At 47.5% G+C, this 15,904-nt stretch overlaps 4 protein-coding genes across 4 annotated transcripts; 2 read left to right on the top strand and 2 right to left on the bottom strand.

Moving 5' to 3' along the window:
• Positions 1-1,620: 1,620 nt before the first annotated feature.
• ARB_07068 (uncharacterized protein) lies at positions 1,621-5,511 on the top strand (the record flags this gene model as incomplete). Its single annotated transcript, XM_003014460.1, has 5 exons — positions 1,621-1,641; positions 1,745-1,867; positions 1,933-2,156; positions 2,223-2,624; positions 2,691-5,511. The coding sequence occupies 5 exons, from the start codon at positions 1,621-1,623 to the stop codon at positions 5,509-5,511; spliced, it is 3,591 nt and encodes a 1,196-aa protein (XP_003014506.1).
• A 219-nt stretch (positions 5,512-5,730) lies between these two features.
• Positions 5,731-6,735, bottom strand: ARB_07069 (uncharacterized protein; the record flags this gene model as incomplete). Its single annotated transcript, XM_003014461.1, has 2 exons — positions 5,731-6,228; positions 6,400-6,735. The coding sequence occupies 2 exons, from the start codon at positions 6,733-6,735 to the stop codon at positions 5,731-5,733; spliced, it is 834 nt and encodes a 277-aa protein (XP_003014507.1).
• A 2,526-nt stretch (positions 6,736-9,261) lies between these two features.
• ARB_07070 (major allergen and cytotoxin AspF1) lies at positions 9,262-9,863 on the top strand (the record flags this gene model as incomplete). Its single annotated transcript, XM_003014462.1, has 2 exons — positions 9,262-9,551; positions 9,671-9,863. 2 exons carry the CDS (start codon positions 9,262-9,264, stop codon positions 9,861-9,863), a joined length of 483 nt encoding a protein of 160 aa, XP_003014508.1.
• Positions 9,864-12,761: 2,898 nt separating this feature from the next.
• Positions 12,762-15,189, bottom strand: ARB_07071 (heat shock trehalose synthase, putative; the record flags this gene model as incomplete). The annotated part of the gene is made up of 6 exons (XM_003014463.1): positions 12,762-13,477; positions 13,536-13,645; positions 13,699-14,163; positions 14,222-14,497; positions 14,554-14,957; positions 15,016-15,189. 6 exons carry the CDS (start codon positions 15,187-15,189, stop codon positions 12,762-12,764), a joined length of 2,145 nt encoding a protein of 714 aa, XP_003014509.1.
• Between the last annotated feature and the right edge of the window lie 715 nt (positions 15,190-15,904).

Here is a 15,904-nt window from a genome sequence, read left to right on the forward strand (position 1 = left end):
TGGCAGCTCACTTTCCAAATGGTCCCATTCTCCCGCGGGATCGTTGGTCGGTGTACGGTGTAACTTGTTGTCAGTGCATTGAGCTTCATTTTAAGCATCCAGCGAGGCACTAGATCTATCCATGGCTGGCAGAAAGTTGGAGTTAGGTCGTCTCTACTACAGCCTTTTTATTAATCATGGTCCTGCTTGATGGGTACGTTTGTTACATTTCTAATCCAACCAAACCACTTCCAGGCTCTTGTATTTCAGGAATGCCCTCTTTACTCCAGCGAGTGTGTATACATCGCTTGCAGAGCATGCACGGGTCCTTCGATCAAGCATATTTGCGGCAATGAGTTGGTCTTTTGCACCCTGACCGGGGATAATGCAGGCTGCTGTACAACCTGGATGAAAGTTGTTGTCAAGCTCCCCACTTTACAGTGTTGATTCTGATAGCCGCATACTATCATTGCCGTCCTCATCCTAATCAAGTCAAGGGTACGAGGCACTTTAGGTATGCACCACCCTACCGGTTAGGTATCGAGTCGGTGAGGCCGCAACGGACGGAAAGCAATGATACCTAACAACCGTATCTGATGCTATGCTCCCTTGACAGCCATTTCCCATTTTGATGCCTTCGCTTAGCAATTCGACTTTGTGGGTTGAAGAAACTCACCTCCAATTTAAGGTTGATCTTCATTTTATAGATAATTGTATCTATTAAATGATTTACCACAACTTCTCTGGGCTTGTATCTAAGCGAGTGGGCTGTGAGAAGGTGAAATTCCTCCATGGCTGATATACCATGATAACAATATGAAATCTGATGGTTGCAATTCCATTATATTATGGTTGCGCAAAAAGGATACTTTTTTTGTCGAAGGTCGGGCAACGTCCGGCTGTGACTTTTTCAATCATGTCCATGTTGTCGAAAGGTTAAGTGTTGGGTTCAAAGGTATTATCACGGGCATCATTGGGCAACTTGTGCGTTGTGCTCCGTAATTTCGCTACTGTTCATCCTGTAGAGAGGGTTGTGTACCTCGTTGCCCATATCACTGGGATCCTATGCAACACAGGACACAAACTAACTGCTGCTTTCAGGTAATATGTGTTTGATTAGCAGTAGGATATCGGATATTTGAATCCTATTCTTCGGTATACCAGTGAATTACATTACCCTCCATTCCAGATTAACTCCTGAACTGTTAGGTGTTATCCGTGGCAATGTCCTCGTCAATATGCGGAGTGCCATCCAGCTATAAAATGGATAAGAAAAGAGCTCAATAGATCCCTGCAGCGATTCAAGCGATCGATCATATCTAGTGGTATACTTGGTGCAATGTGATAAGCTTACTGTCATCGGTCTCGTTCCATGATGTCCTGGCGTCTTCGAAGCGCGGGCACCTGGCAGCGCGGCTCAGCGGCATCCCGGAGAAACAAAAATGCGTGGAGCTTCAAATTCCGCGGGCGGGCCCCTCCAATCAAGCATCATCGAAAAAAAAAGTTATACAGAAATGACACTGGCGGACTGATACAGACTTATTCTCTTCATGATGGCTTGACACAATTATAGCTCTTGCTTTGATTTTCTTTTTCTTTGTTTTCTAATTCATGCGCCCCTAGGATTAATAGCACGGAACCATGCCTCCTCGGAAGAAGACGGTAGGTCCGAGTGTCGGGGGTGCGGCAGGCAATGTATGTGTGATAGTGACTCAATTATTCATATCCGCAAAGTCGCAGCCAGAGTGCTAACCGTCTAATACAGCTTACATCCTCCACAGGCGCTCGGAGACGATCTTCTGGGAATGCTACCGGAAAACCCACAGAAGATCCACACGACACAGAAGCTCAAAAAAGGAGACATGCGCAAAAAAGCAGACGATCTGATGTACGCTTTTGGGTTTCTATTTTACGGTATAAGAAGTTCCGGAGTGTTCTAACAAAGGCGTACAGGACTTTGAGGCCCTCCTCGAACCATTTTACTACGATAAACACTTGACGGACCCAATTAATACCGAAAGAGATAAATGGAACCTATTACCGGCATTTCTCAAAGTGAAAGGTCTCGTCAAGCAGCATATTGACTCTTACAATTACTTCGTTGAAGTCCAACTTAAGAAGATTGTACAGTCCAGCGCAGAGATTCGCAGTGACATTGATCCAAAGTTCTATATCAAGTATGTTGAAGGTGCTTGCAGAAAATTGCGCAAAGGCTGACTTATTTTTTTCAATTTCAATTGCAGATTTCATGACATATATCTTGGAACACCTCGGCGAACCGATGAAGAACAGTCAGGAATAAAGGTCGATTCCACAATAACTCCAAACGAATGTCGACTTCGGGATATGACCTATGCTGCTCCTATCTTGGTTGACTTCGAATATGTCCGTGGCCGTCAACGAGTTAAGCGAAACGGTACTGCGATTGGCCGTATGCCTGTCATGCTCCGAAGTTCTAAGTGTGTGCTATCAAATAAGTCGGCACGGGAAATGTATACATTACATGAATGTCCTCTTGACCCCGGCGGATACTTTATTGTTAACGGGACGGAGAAGGTCATTTTGGTACAAGAGCAGCTGAGCAAAAACAGAGTTATTGTCGAAACAGATCCGAAGAAGGAAATCGTACAGGCTTCAGTGACAAGGTATGCTCAAAAGAAGTTGGTATATATAACTTTACTGGATTGCTTTTACTAATGTACGACATATAGTTCTTCACACGAACGAAAGTCCAAGAGCTATATTATTATGAAAAAGGGACGCATCTACCTCCGACACAACGTTTTGAATGACGATATTCCGATTGTTATTCTATTGAAAGCCATGGGAATACAATCCGATAAGGAAATGTTGCTGTTAGTTGCGGGGGTTGATATGGAATACCAGGAAGACTTTGCCATAAACTTCGAAGAAGCTGTCAAGTTGAGTATATACACCCAGCAACAGGCTCTTGAATACTTGGGTGCGCGTATCAAGATCAATCGGAAAGCTTCAGGCTTTGGGCCTGCACGCCGAAACTATGTTGCAGAAGCTATCGAGGCCATATCTTCTGTTATAATATCCCACGTCCAAGTGCAAGATATGAACTTTCGGCCGAAAGCTCTCTACGTTACTCACATGGCCCGGCGTGTGCTCATGGCAAAACTTGACCCAAGCTTGGTGGATGATCGTGACTATGTTGGCAACAAGCGGTTGGAGTTGGCTGGTCAGCTCCTGGCATTGTTGTTTGAAGATCTTTTCAAAAAATTCTGTTTCGACATCAAAATGAACATAGATAAGGTCTTGAAGAAGCCAGTACGAACTGAAGCCTTCGATGCCTACCCGGTCGTTGCTATTCATGGGAATCATATCACCCAGGGAATGAACCGTGCAATTGCAACCGGTAACTGGAGCCTGAAACGTTTCCGAATGGAGAGAGCCGGTGTCACCCATGTTCTAAGCAGACTGAGTTACATCGCTGCACTCGGCATGATGACCCGAATAAGCAGTCAATTCGAGAAGACACGCAAAGTTTCTGGTCCTCGTGCACTTCAACCCTCGCAGTTTGGTATGCTCTGCACCTCAGATACCCCGGAAGGTGAAGCGTGTGGGCTTGTAAAGAATTTGGCACTCATGACGCATATCACCACAAACGACGAAGAGGAACCTGTCCAGAAACTTGTCTTTACTCTTGGTGCAGAGGATATACAAACTGTTGGAGGCAGAGAATGCTTCGGCCAGGGTGCTTATATTGTGTTCATGAACGGATCCCCGATTGCTTTGACTAGGCGACCGAAATATTTCCTCAATGCCTTCCGGCGTCTACGACGAATGGGCAGGATATCGGAATTCGTCAGTGTGTTCATCAACCATAACCAGAAATGCGTCCATGTTTCCACCGATGATGGTCGTATTTGCCGCCCATTGATCATTGTCGAAAAGAAACGATCTAGGGTTACAGCTCGACATTTAAGTGCTTTACGAAATGGCACGATGGATTTCGACGATTTCCTCTCTAATGGGTTGGTGGAATATGTTGATGTCAACGAAGAGAACGATGCCAATATTGCTGTCTACGAGAGAGAGATAGACGCAAACACAACACACCTAGAAATCGAACCATTTACAGTCCTAGGAGCCGTTGCAGGACTGATACCTTACCCCCATCACAACCAATCTCCTCGAAATACCTATCAGTGTGCTATGGGTAAACAAGCCATAGGCGCGATTGCTAATAACCAATTCCTTCGTATCGATTCTTTGCTCTATGCCATGGTATACCCGCAGAAGCCGATGGTGAAAACTCGAACCATCGAGTTGACAAACTATGACAAGCTCCCAGCAGGACAAAACGCAATGGTTGCTGTGATGAGTTACTCCGGGTATGACATTGAGGATGCTCTCGTGTTGAATAAGGGGTCGGTAGACCGTGGATTTGGGCGCTGTCAGGTCTTCAGAAAGTATTCGGCGAACCTCAAAAGTTATTCGAATGGGACGAAGGATAGACTCGTTGGCCCGACGAGAGAGAACGGAGTATCGATCAGGAAACACGGTCTTCTGGACAATGATGGCCTGGCTGCAGTTGGAGAGAAAGTCAGTCCAGGAGAAGTATATATAAATAAGGAGACACCAGACAATGCGCTTTCATCCGGCATCACTGGCTCTGATGCAGGTTTACCCGTGAAGTATAATCCCACGCCTCAGACCTACAAACTCCCTGATTATAGCTACATCGATAAGGTGATGATATCCACTACCGAAGGCGAGAGCCAGCTTATCAAAGTTCAAACTCGGCAAACCCGACGGCCAGAAGTTGGTGACAAGTTTTCATCTCGCCACGGACAGAAAGGTGTTGTAGGAATCATTGCGGAGCAGGCAGACATGCCATTTACGGACACAGGCTTGGTCCCTGATATCATCATGAATCCTCATGGTTTCCCGTCTCGAATGACTGTGGGCAAGATGTTGGAGCTCGTTGCAGGAAAGGCTGGCATTATTTCTGGCCAGTTTGGCTATGGCACCCCTTTTGGTGGCAGCCCTGTCGAAGAGATGTCTGCTATCCTTGTGGACCACGGGTTCAGCTACGGTGGAAAGGATTACTTGACCTCAGGCATCACCGGGGAGCCCCTTACGTACTATGTTTTTACCGGCCCGATATACTACCAGAAACTCAAGCATATGGTCCAAGATAAAATGCACTCACGTGCCCGTGGACCTCGCGCGACGCTTACCCGCCAGCCCACAGAAGGTCGATCTCGAGATGGAGGTCTCCGCCTAGGAGAAATGGAGCGTGACTGTCTGATTGCGTACGGTACAAGCCAGCTTCTCCTTGAGCGGTTGATGATATCGTCCGATCGTCATGAGGTGGATGTTTGTGAGAGCTGTGGATTCATGGGCTATTCCGGTTGGTGTCAGCGCTGTAAGTCCTCCGTGGGGGTGGTGAAGATGGTCATACCATATGCGGCCAAGTTGCTTGTGCAGGAGCTTTTCAGCATGAACGTCGTAGCGCGGTTAAGGCTGCAGGACGAGTTCCCTGAAGACCGAGGCATGTAGCATGTTTTATCGTAGCGACTTTCAAGTTGGCATATTTTTTGGATTTTTGCATTTACGTGGGTTCGATTGACTACTGGGACAAAAAAAAAGAGAGAAAGATAGACATCCAACATAACGAGTGTTCGCAATGTATATTAGTGAATGACATACATTAATGATAAACAAGCGGACGAAATCATTGAGTCTACTGCACCTCCTAGCTAGGCAGTGTTTCTGTCTTTACTTGGCAGCATCCATCTTCTGCTTTGCGAGCGATGCAACACTCTGCACATCCGATTGGGTGATGCTTCCAAACTGCTGTTTCCAGAACTCCCAACGTTCAGGGCAAAGTCTTGCCTTGCCCTTATACAAGCTTCCGGCAGCGAGTGGCTGGCCTCTGTTTGGCTGCTCCTCTGTTTTCGCTGCTTCTTCCTCTTCTGCCTCTCTGGCAGCATCACCCTTTGCCTCTTCGAGTAGGTACTGGCCGCTATACAGCATCCATTGTGCTGCTGCAGCAATGTCACACTTGTGGCTTTCCGCCGCGGTAACCGGCGCCTCTTCAAGAGCAGACCGGAGACTCCAGACGGCAAAGTTGGACCAGTCGATCTGGTTGAGATTCAAGAGGCGTGCTGCAAAGGCGTTCTGGTTGATCCATCGCTCGGCCTCCTCGGGGGTGGGAGCCTTGTCATCACTTGATGGTCCTGCAACCGTATGAGCAGAAGCCAGATCGACATTCTTCTTGTCCAGGGGACACGCTTACCTATCCAAGCCTCTCTCATAGCCGGCCCGAGTAAAGGCAAATCAGCCCACATTTTGACGTTGCTCTGCAATGGTATGGAGATTAACATATTACTTCACTAAAATAGGGGCCCCATTTTGTCTGGCTATCCTCTATTGAATCGAACTCACCCCCCAGACCTCAATATCAGTAGCCGGCAGCTCAGTCAGCGCTTTGATCAGCTCCACCAGGCGGTCCTGAGAGGCATGGTCACTTGGGATCTGCTTAGCAATCTCGATCATTGAGTCCCAGATCTCCAGAAGAAAGCTCTCGTGGTCTTCATTTGGTTTTCCATCGTTAGACTGGCGCTTATCTGGAGTCAAGTCGTCAATCTCCTTGGCAGCAGCGGAAGGAGCAGTGCAGCTACCAGGCTGCAGGTATCCAGTGAGAACTTCGAAGAGCTTCCTATGGACGATCCAAGGTTCACCATCTTCAAGAGATGGGAGACGGAGAGAGAGAGGTGCCATGTTGTCGTTCAGATATGCTATTGCTGCTGCCTGTACAATCAGAAAACCAGATGGGTGGTGGTTCGATGAAGCATGCAGCGGGGTAGTTGTTATATTCTTTGGCACCCTTGAGGATCGGATCACTCTTTAGTTGACTAGTAACTGGTTTTCTGTATGTTTTCTGCTCTGTCTGCCTTGCTGGAGTGGGGAGAGGCCTGGCACCTACAAGTGACGACTGAACATCGACCAAGGGCGCTGTGACGTGACGTGGCTATTGGCTGCGGATAGTCGTCTCCGATTCTTGGCCAGTAAAGTCGACCGGGCGCAAGGAAAGCGGGAGAAAGGTGTTTTTCGTCGGATGGTAGGCATTGGTTAACTGGACAGAGGCCAGAGTGTCCTTTAGCTGTTCTCTGGCTGTCTTCTAGCTTGTTCTTCTGGCTTGTCACTGGCATCAGTATCAACGTCTTTATCAAAGGGAGACCTAAGGGGGGCGACAACCACTTTGAGACCCCCCGTGGGTTTGGTTAAGGTTCAGGAGGGGAGTTTAAAAACGTTAAATGCGCTTATATACACACTCGCCCGAATCGGACTGATTTCCTGTTTAAGAACTAGATGCTGAGATGCGGTGAGATCCTATTTCACCTAGTCAACCGCATATACGTAGCCGGGAGGGACTTTTTGCTCCGATTCGTACCTGGATCTCTACTCCTACAACTATCTACCTGCTGATATATAAGTACCGAGAAGCTATGATGGCCTGTCTTACATAAGACGGCCCGATAGGGTGGTTGGGAAAGCAGGAAAGGATCAAATAAGGGGAGTAAACAAGAGGATTTGCCACAGGTCTAGCAATGCCCGCATGAAGTACGGAGTCAAGAGTAAATAAAAGATAATTTAATCATAATAGTTATAATAAGTGGCCAATGGAAAAAAGGGAGCTTGTCCGGAATTATGTCGAGTTGTGCATCGCGCATAAGCTTGAGCATAATAAGTATCGCCAAGTGAAATAGTTATGCCAAGAGATATTCGACCTGCTTATCTAATGGGATATTGTGGCTAGTGAAAGCGAGAGCCCGATGGGAAGCTCAGATGGCATCAAGTCGAGCAGCTAACTAGCTAGCTAACATTAACTAACCAGTTACGGAATTAACTAACTACGTGCTTACGAAGTAACTTGTTAGTTAGTTGTGACGATCCTAAACCGGCGTCGATCAAACATCAGCCCACGAACCGGGCTGTCTACGGGACCGGGGAGATAGCAGCATGGAGAGGAGTACTCCGTATTTTTCTTCCTTCGGCTGCAGTTACTTAGATATCTTGGAGCTGCTGGCCGAACGCCCCGCTATAATGGCACTGGTCACCTTTGAGGATCTGGAGACTGGCCAACGGTGTGTTAGTGCAGAGATCTGATACCCTATACATGCTACAGGACAGGTTCCACATATCACTATAGAACACCATTTTACAGGCTCTGTGAAGAGGATGTGGTATCCCTGTGCAGATCTTTCTCTCCTTCTTCGAAGCCTCCCGGGGAATACCGGTCGACCTACCTACGGAGGTTTAACGCTGCCCTGACGGATCAGCTAGCAAATACACAAGCAATTCGTTTGAATTCTGGACAGTTCAACAATTCACCGTCTATTCTAACAATATGTGGATTACAGCTCCTTTTATCCTTTTGGCCGTTGGAGAGGAGAAATGATAGTTAATCTACATCCTCGACAGATCACTCCCTCTTTCAGTATCAGGGCCCATCTTCATCTTGGAAGAGAGGGCATATCATGTTATTTTCCATGGCTACGAGCTAGAAATGACCAGAAAATTTTTATCTCGGCCGTCACTTAAATCTGCAGTCGGGCTTCAGTTTAATAGCCAAGACCAAGGCTGATATCCTGCTGGAGTCGTCAAGTTGCTGCAATCCTTCATTGCCATGCCCACCAGGTTAGATAGGTATCCAGCTCCCTACTCACTTGGGTAACCTGGCTTTTACCATACTTCGGGATAACAATCCAACTGTCAAAGCCAAGACAACCAACCGGCCAAGGTATCTTACAATTGGACATGGCAATCCGACTGCTAGATAAGATGTTTTCTCATACCTTCGTAGTCCGAGAAATCTGCCTAGAAATTTAGACATGCTCCTACATAGAACATGTATCATGCTCTATCTAGCAATTAAGCTCATTTGGACCACCCGATTCTCCTTGGAAACCCTATCTCTCTGTCCCTAATTAACCTGCGATCTGCCCAAAGACGATGCAAATCTTGCATCTACCTATTCATTCAGATGACTGCCTAACTGCGACATAGTGCTTGGCAAGGTCTTCTGCATGGCCAGATGATTGTTCGAGCACACAATCCTAGAGATTATCGAGAAGAATGGGAAAGATACGAAGAAAGATGTCTATATAAAGAACCCTTTGTCCTCCAAACTAGTCAGCTTATATCCTCTCATCAACACACAGATCATCGAACGCAACAAAACAGCATATTAACACAGCTCAATCCACTATACGAAACATCTTCCACAAACCAACTCTCGTCAAAATGGTGTCCTTCAAGGCAATTCTCACCCTCTCCCTGATTGGCGCTGCATTTGCAACCCCCATTGAACAGCGAGCTGCAGAGCCCGTTGAAGACTCTGGCGCAGTTGCAAATTCCCCTGAAGGAAGTGGCATGGACCTCGGAGGAACAGACCCAACTGCAGATGCCATTGAGGAGCGCGGCCTGCTTGTGAGAAACATCCTTCGTCAGCTACTCAATAACAAACAGTCAGGACTGACAATTATATCCAGCACGTCCAATGCCATAACGTGGCTCTCCCGGCCGCCGCGCAGGTAATCGATATTGCAAACGCTAAATGGCAACTTGGCCACGCTCCGATCGAGACAGGCAGGTCTGGCTACCCTCACGACTTCCTGAACCTGCAGCACTTCCGCTTCCCTAGGCGCTGCAGGGGCAGGTCTCTCCGCGAGTACCCGGTCTTCCAGCAGCACCATAAAGTATACAACTATAACTCTCGCCCCAAAGAGAACCCTGGCCCCTTCCGCCTCATTGCTACTAAGGACAGCCGACATTTCTGCGGCATCATCTCTCATGATGGAATTGGTCACAATCCAAACGCTGGACTCTTCCACCTCTGCAAGTAGATGTATCTCTTGCCACACATTCCGATTTCGAGTCCTTTGACGCACAGCTGACTTGAATATCTAAGTGGTGGAGGATCTAATGATGTCTGAAGTATTGTGGAAGATTGAGATGATTTGTCTGGAAATGCTTAAAAGTTTTGACTTTAATTAATTAAAATACCCTTCAATAAGAGATTATAGTGAACCTTAGGAATAGCTCCGGATTCTCATTAAACACCCGAATAAATCCGTTTAGCCGAACAAAACCAATTCTTCTATGTATACTCTGGATGCACACTGACAATTCCGCTATTCGATAGCTTCTACATACTCCACTCTTCTATAATTTCGCTAGATCCAACCAATAAACTAGTAGAACGGGTATTATTGCGGCCATCACTCGTTTGTGTCGATTTCCCATACTCGTATGGCTCGACAACTGTTTCAAATCGCACGCAGTCAATCGGGTTCAAGTAATTTCGGGACAATAACCCCCCTGCGCATCGGGGACTGCTTGGATATGTAGCGGAAGCCTCAAGTAGTTTGCCGGTATATAAAGAGTAAAGCTGTACCGTCGACAAATCGGTTGCTGTACCCAACCTAAGTTAGCATAGAGCTCATCAGGGGCTTCTAGGAAAAGCGAGACCTACCACAGGCCGCAAGCCCAAGTTCAGCAGAAACATCCAAGTCGTTTAGTGTGCTATAGTTGATCTCGCCGAACCGAAGGTAAGGCGTACTAGATCGGTGACTCCGACTATTTGGATCTAGATGACGCTGGGCAGCTGCTCGAGTGAACCGTAGATCATACATATCAAGCTACGTATTGCATTGTTAGAGCAGAAGCTGTAACTAGGCCCCCATTCCGGTTTGAGGCAAATATGGGTATACGGGCTTGTAAAATCCTTGGATATACTTACCGTATTATCAAACCCGGCAACGAGTACTTTCGACTCGCCCACCATTTTCAGTTTTTTCACGCCATGAGAATGCACCAGTCGTGTAGTCGAGGCAGCGCACCGCCAGTCAGTTAGAGCTACGGCTGAATTCCGCAGACCGACAATCACCTCGCTATTGCTTATCCAGTCAACTGCCATTATATCGGCTGGATAGACATTAAAGCGACCCATTGAGTGCATTCCATGAGCAGAGCTCACAACCATCAGCTCGTTTCCGTGCCCAATTATGAATGAACATGAATGGGCACCTGGATAGGCGACGGCTGAACAGAAGCTTGCATTTTTCCGCTTAAATACCGAGTAATCTAACGCCCATTGCACATTGTTAGCTAGTCAGTAGTAAGCAAGGACTACTACATCTTTTCGCCTTACTTTGGAACACGCTTCTGCTGCTTCTACCATATATCTCATCAGGCTCAATGAGCTTGCAAACGGCAAATTCGGTGCCTTTCCCGGACAAAAGGCCCTGGGACACCACACTGCATAAGGGTGGTTAGCAGCTGCTTCATCCAGTACAGGCAGATATAATTTGGAAACTCACAGCGCATATCTATCCGTGTTTATAGCGACACTACCAACCTACTGATCGGTTAAGACGCTGCGAAGAAGGAAAAAACCATGGAAAACTTACCCAATCGCAGTGATTGAGTTCGATTATACCGTCGTCAACACGCTCGTCATATTTCCATGGCCTCTTGGACGATAGAGGCCGAAACGCACTAATAAATATCCACCATCAGAAATCCTACCCACTGACAATTTAACCAGGAGAAGATAGGCGGTAAATAACTTACCTAAAATTAGACGTGCTCGTAGCTTTCAGAGCTTCAACAATATCCCGCGTTAGCTATGCGCATTTGATCCGCTGGGGTTTAACCCACGCACATACCGGTAAGTATGATTCCGGTTTTCGGATCTCGCGCAAACTCATGACAATACTGTCTTCCCCTGCGGCTAAGATTAACCAGCTCTCGGCGCTCCATAAGACTGGCGCACGTCATAGCTCTTTGGCTAAGGGTATCTTTACTCGGTACTCTGCATCGACCTGCTTCCTGCTCGACTCCAAGGACGCCAAGCATAGGACTATAAAGCATTTTCGTCCTCTTCACCCTTTCAAGCCGTGTACGCTCATGATGTGCGACCTTTTGCCGCTTTTTCTTTTGTTGGTTGTAAGTAGGTTGTAGTGCGTGATGCTGGAGTGTCGGGGGCTTACCTTGGACTGTGTCTCGCGTTTATTTATCTCAGCATTCGTGTATTTCGGCTCACTTTGACTTTGGGGTGTATGGCCGGGTTGTATCTTGAAGTACTTCTTCTTTTCAGTATCTAGGGTGTTGTTAGAGCAGTCTACCCGAAAGCCGATTAAACGGTCCTGTCCATCACTTTGGAGAGCCGAGTGGGTATAATATAGCATTTCCCTCTCATTTGCCTTGCTTAAACCAGATGGAGAGTAAGGAATACGACAGTCCGACATACCATAGTAGAATCCGGGTATTGGTCTCATGTTTATGGTACGGATATCATTTCTGAGGTGCCTAGACTTTCACCCTCCTATAAAACCGGATAAATATGGCTATAATATCCTAATTTAATAGACAGAAGGGCATACGGGCCTGTAAAACGACTTTTTAATGCCCTTGATATATCCAGGTAGGGGTATCTTGAATGTTGTAGGTGGCAAGCAAGTTGAGAGAAACCTTCAGTTTAGGTTATCCAAGATTTTCTCGGCGCATTTTAAGCCGCAACTCTTGGTTCCAGCCGCCGGCGCTAGTTACTCACCAACTAGATCGAATAGAAGATAAATTAACGCTTTATAAAGCCGCATAACTGCTAGAACAGATGCGCGAGTGATTCCTAAGCGACTAATTATGTCGAATCATACGTTGAGTAGAGATTTTGAAATAATATGACGCAACTAGGCAAAAATCCAGTGTGAATACGAAACATCCATCAAGGTACTCCGCGATCAGCAACCAAATGGCCTGACATCCACCGAACGCTTCAATCTGTTCTCGCCGCACACATAGGGCTCTCCAGCAGCCTCCCTCGCCATATCATTAATCCACCTGCCATGTGGCTTACACTTATCGCCCTTCGACATCGAGCTGGCCAGATAAAGCCACGACAGGATATTACCGACCGTTGAAACCTCATCACTAACACTATGCAGAGCATACGCACTCATACGGTCATACAGCTCGTGGTCCGTCCATAAGTCATAGAGGTGTTTTGCCACTGCGTCCGTATCGCTGACTTCAACCAGGTATCCGTTCTTGCCATGCTGGACTTGTAGCGGTATGCCACCTGCCTTGGTTGCGATGACGGGTTTACCTTTATGCAGGGCCTCGGAAACCTTGACCTCGAAGCCTTCGCGGGTGGATAGTTGCAGGGCTATTCTGGCTTTTGAAAGGACGACGTTAAGAATTTGGTCGGATGGAGGGATGTGGATGACGCATATTTTCGATTTGAGGTGGGCGAGGTCGCGCGATAGATACTCTATTACCGAGTCGTAGATGAGGGCGCCGTCTGGGTCGTCAACTGAGCCGTGACCGCAGATTAGGAGCTTGGGGGTAGAAACGTCGGGCACGTCTTTGATGAGGTCGTGGAATTTGGCGTAGGACTTGAGAACATCGAAGATGCCTTTAGAAGGATCGAAGCGGGCTACTTGGACGATATATTCATCTATATTCATTTATCGGTTAGAGGAATGTATTGGTCTCTAGAGGGGTGATGTGCTTACCCTGTGGATAGTCAATGGTGGTCATGCCTATCTCCCTGCATTTACCATTGAACACACGACCGTAATATCCCACATCCCAATCATCCATGGACTTATTCAAACCATCAAGCCTGAGCATATTAGTATGCATTCCAACACAATGCAAAACGTGAATAGAACTCACCAATCAGTAGCTGCAGGAAGATATCCCACAGACTCCTTGGGAACCGTACTAGGCACAAACGCCTCAACGGGATGGCTGATAAACAAATCGGCCTGACGGATACTCTCCCAGAAATACTGCCAGCACTCTTCCTGCGGCGAGCCCGGCTGATCAATCAGATCGCTTCGGATCTGTATATGACTTCTGTATATAACAGGCCTGTTGGGAGTCGCCTTTTTAATCAGGGGTATCAAGCCCGGCATCTGCGGGTCGTCGATGATGATTATATCCGCACCTCCCTTCTCAGGCGGTTCAAGGGGCCCTCCCTTACCGAACCAGTATCGATTTGCATTCGCGAATATCCAGTCCGTTAGGTCTCGTTTATGCTGATCCGTTAGTCGTTGGTCAGGCGCAGCCACGCCCTGCAGAATGTTATGGTTGTTCTTGGTGATGCGGAATACACCTGGTCGTGGTCGTGGCACGAACCTAGCCAACCAAGTTAGAATGGAAACGGGAACATAGCGAAAGGCAATTTGTAACTAACCACTTGATGTTCGTTCCAAGGGCATGCGAGAACCTGACGAGAGCATGCCTCATCAACGCCACGCCTCCCCCTTGCGGTGTACTGCTGAAGAAAGCAACCTTGACATTCCGCTCTTTCATATCAGCCGCATACTTCATCACCGCTCTCCACGTACGTTCGTCAACCGTCTTCTCATAATCGGACAGCGAAGTAAGCACCGCCGTCGACCCGGCGTCAACATCAACCAGTCCCCTGAACCCAACCTGCAGTAACGGCGCCTGGTTAGGTCCAAAGTATCTATTCAGCTATCCATTAGCATCCCGTCAAACAAGGAGTCTGCAACAATGACATACGTAATGCACTTCCTCGCAATGGACTCTGCACGCTCATCCAGAGTCTTCGTCCGCCACAGCTCCATATTAACCCACTCCAACCTCTGCGGACCGTGCGGATCAAGTACGAACGGAACGATGTCTAACTCCGCCCACATCCGCGAGCACAAGGCCGGACACTTCTCAACCAAAAGCGATGGCAGAGCTATTCCAAAGAACTTCTCTAGATGATCCTTCTCGTACGTGCGCAGCTGGTCGATAATGAACTGTGTAATCACCTCCCCGACCTCGCCGGGCTCATACTGCTCAATGGAGAAGTGGTGTTCGCAGAAATCAAGGAAGTAGACCGTATCACGGATCGCAAGGGCAATGCCAATCCGCTTGTCGTCATTCTCAAAAGAGAAGGAAATGCCGCCGTATATTGTCTGCAGTCGTTAGCAGGGGAGAGAGAGAGTATCTAAGAGGTTGGTTGGTTGGGCGTACCTCCGACGGCGGTCCAAGCCATGACTTCTTCCTGATGTTTTCTAGAAGATGGTATTTCTGGTATACTGATGTGCGGCGCTGGAAGAGTCTGTTCTGCGAGGTAGCGGCGTCGACTACCTCTGCTAGATGGGGAGTGAAGTGATGCGCCGGGGGCGCCGGATGGTGCGCTAACATGGTCAATCGTCAACCTACTACCAACGTACTACTCAGATAATAGGTAATGATGGTATGTGTGTATAGGTATGAATGGCCTCATGACCGAGGGTATAAATAAATAGACGAGAAGTAGGGGAAGTCGGAGCTGTTGCGTCACTTCTTCCAAGCTTAGCCTAGCTACTGGCCAGGTCAGGTCACCGGGCATGGCCCATGGCCCAATGAGGATGGTAGAGACGTTAGCTAATTAGAGCTTGATGTACATGGTACAATATCAACCTGGACATATCCTGGGGAACAGAGTAGGTATATGGCGACGTTGATGGTGGTTTCGTCATTATCCCGGCGGTTGAGGCATAGCTGCATCATAACGTCCGGGTCCACCATCTATCTGTACGATAGATTGAAAGCCCGCAATGAAAAACACCTTGCATCTAAGTATATGATACAAAAAGATAGCTACTTCAACACCACTCGAGCCAAGATAGATAGGCTCATCCAGCTCGTCTATCCGCGTGGCGAGACGTCGAAGCCGAGAAGCTGAAGTTGTTTCTTTGACGTCCAAGTTAGGTTCGGAAGTTAAAAGAGTATGATTACATAATCACACACATAGAACAGCCGCAAGAAGAGGGAGAAAAGGGAGAGAAAAATGAATACAGTCTAAGAATTAAAACCACACAGGGCATATCTAATAGCTACAAATTAGGGTAATTAAACACTCCAAGGCCCATTCACC

This window comes from Trichophyton benhamiae (genome assembly GCF_000151125.1).
Source record: "Trichophyton benhamiae CBS 112371 chromosome Unknown Abenha-G-c-176a04.f1, whole genome shotgun sequence".
Lineage (NCBI taxonomy): Eukaryota > Fungi > Ascomycota > Eurotiomycetes > Onygenales > Arthrodermataceae > Trichophyton > Trichophyton benhamiae.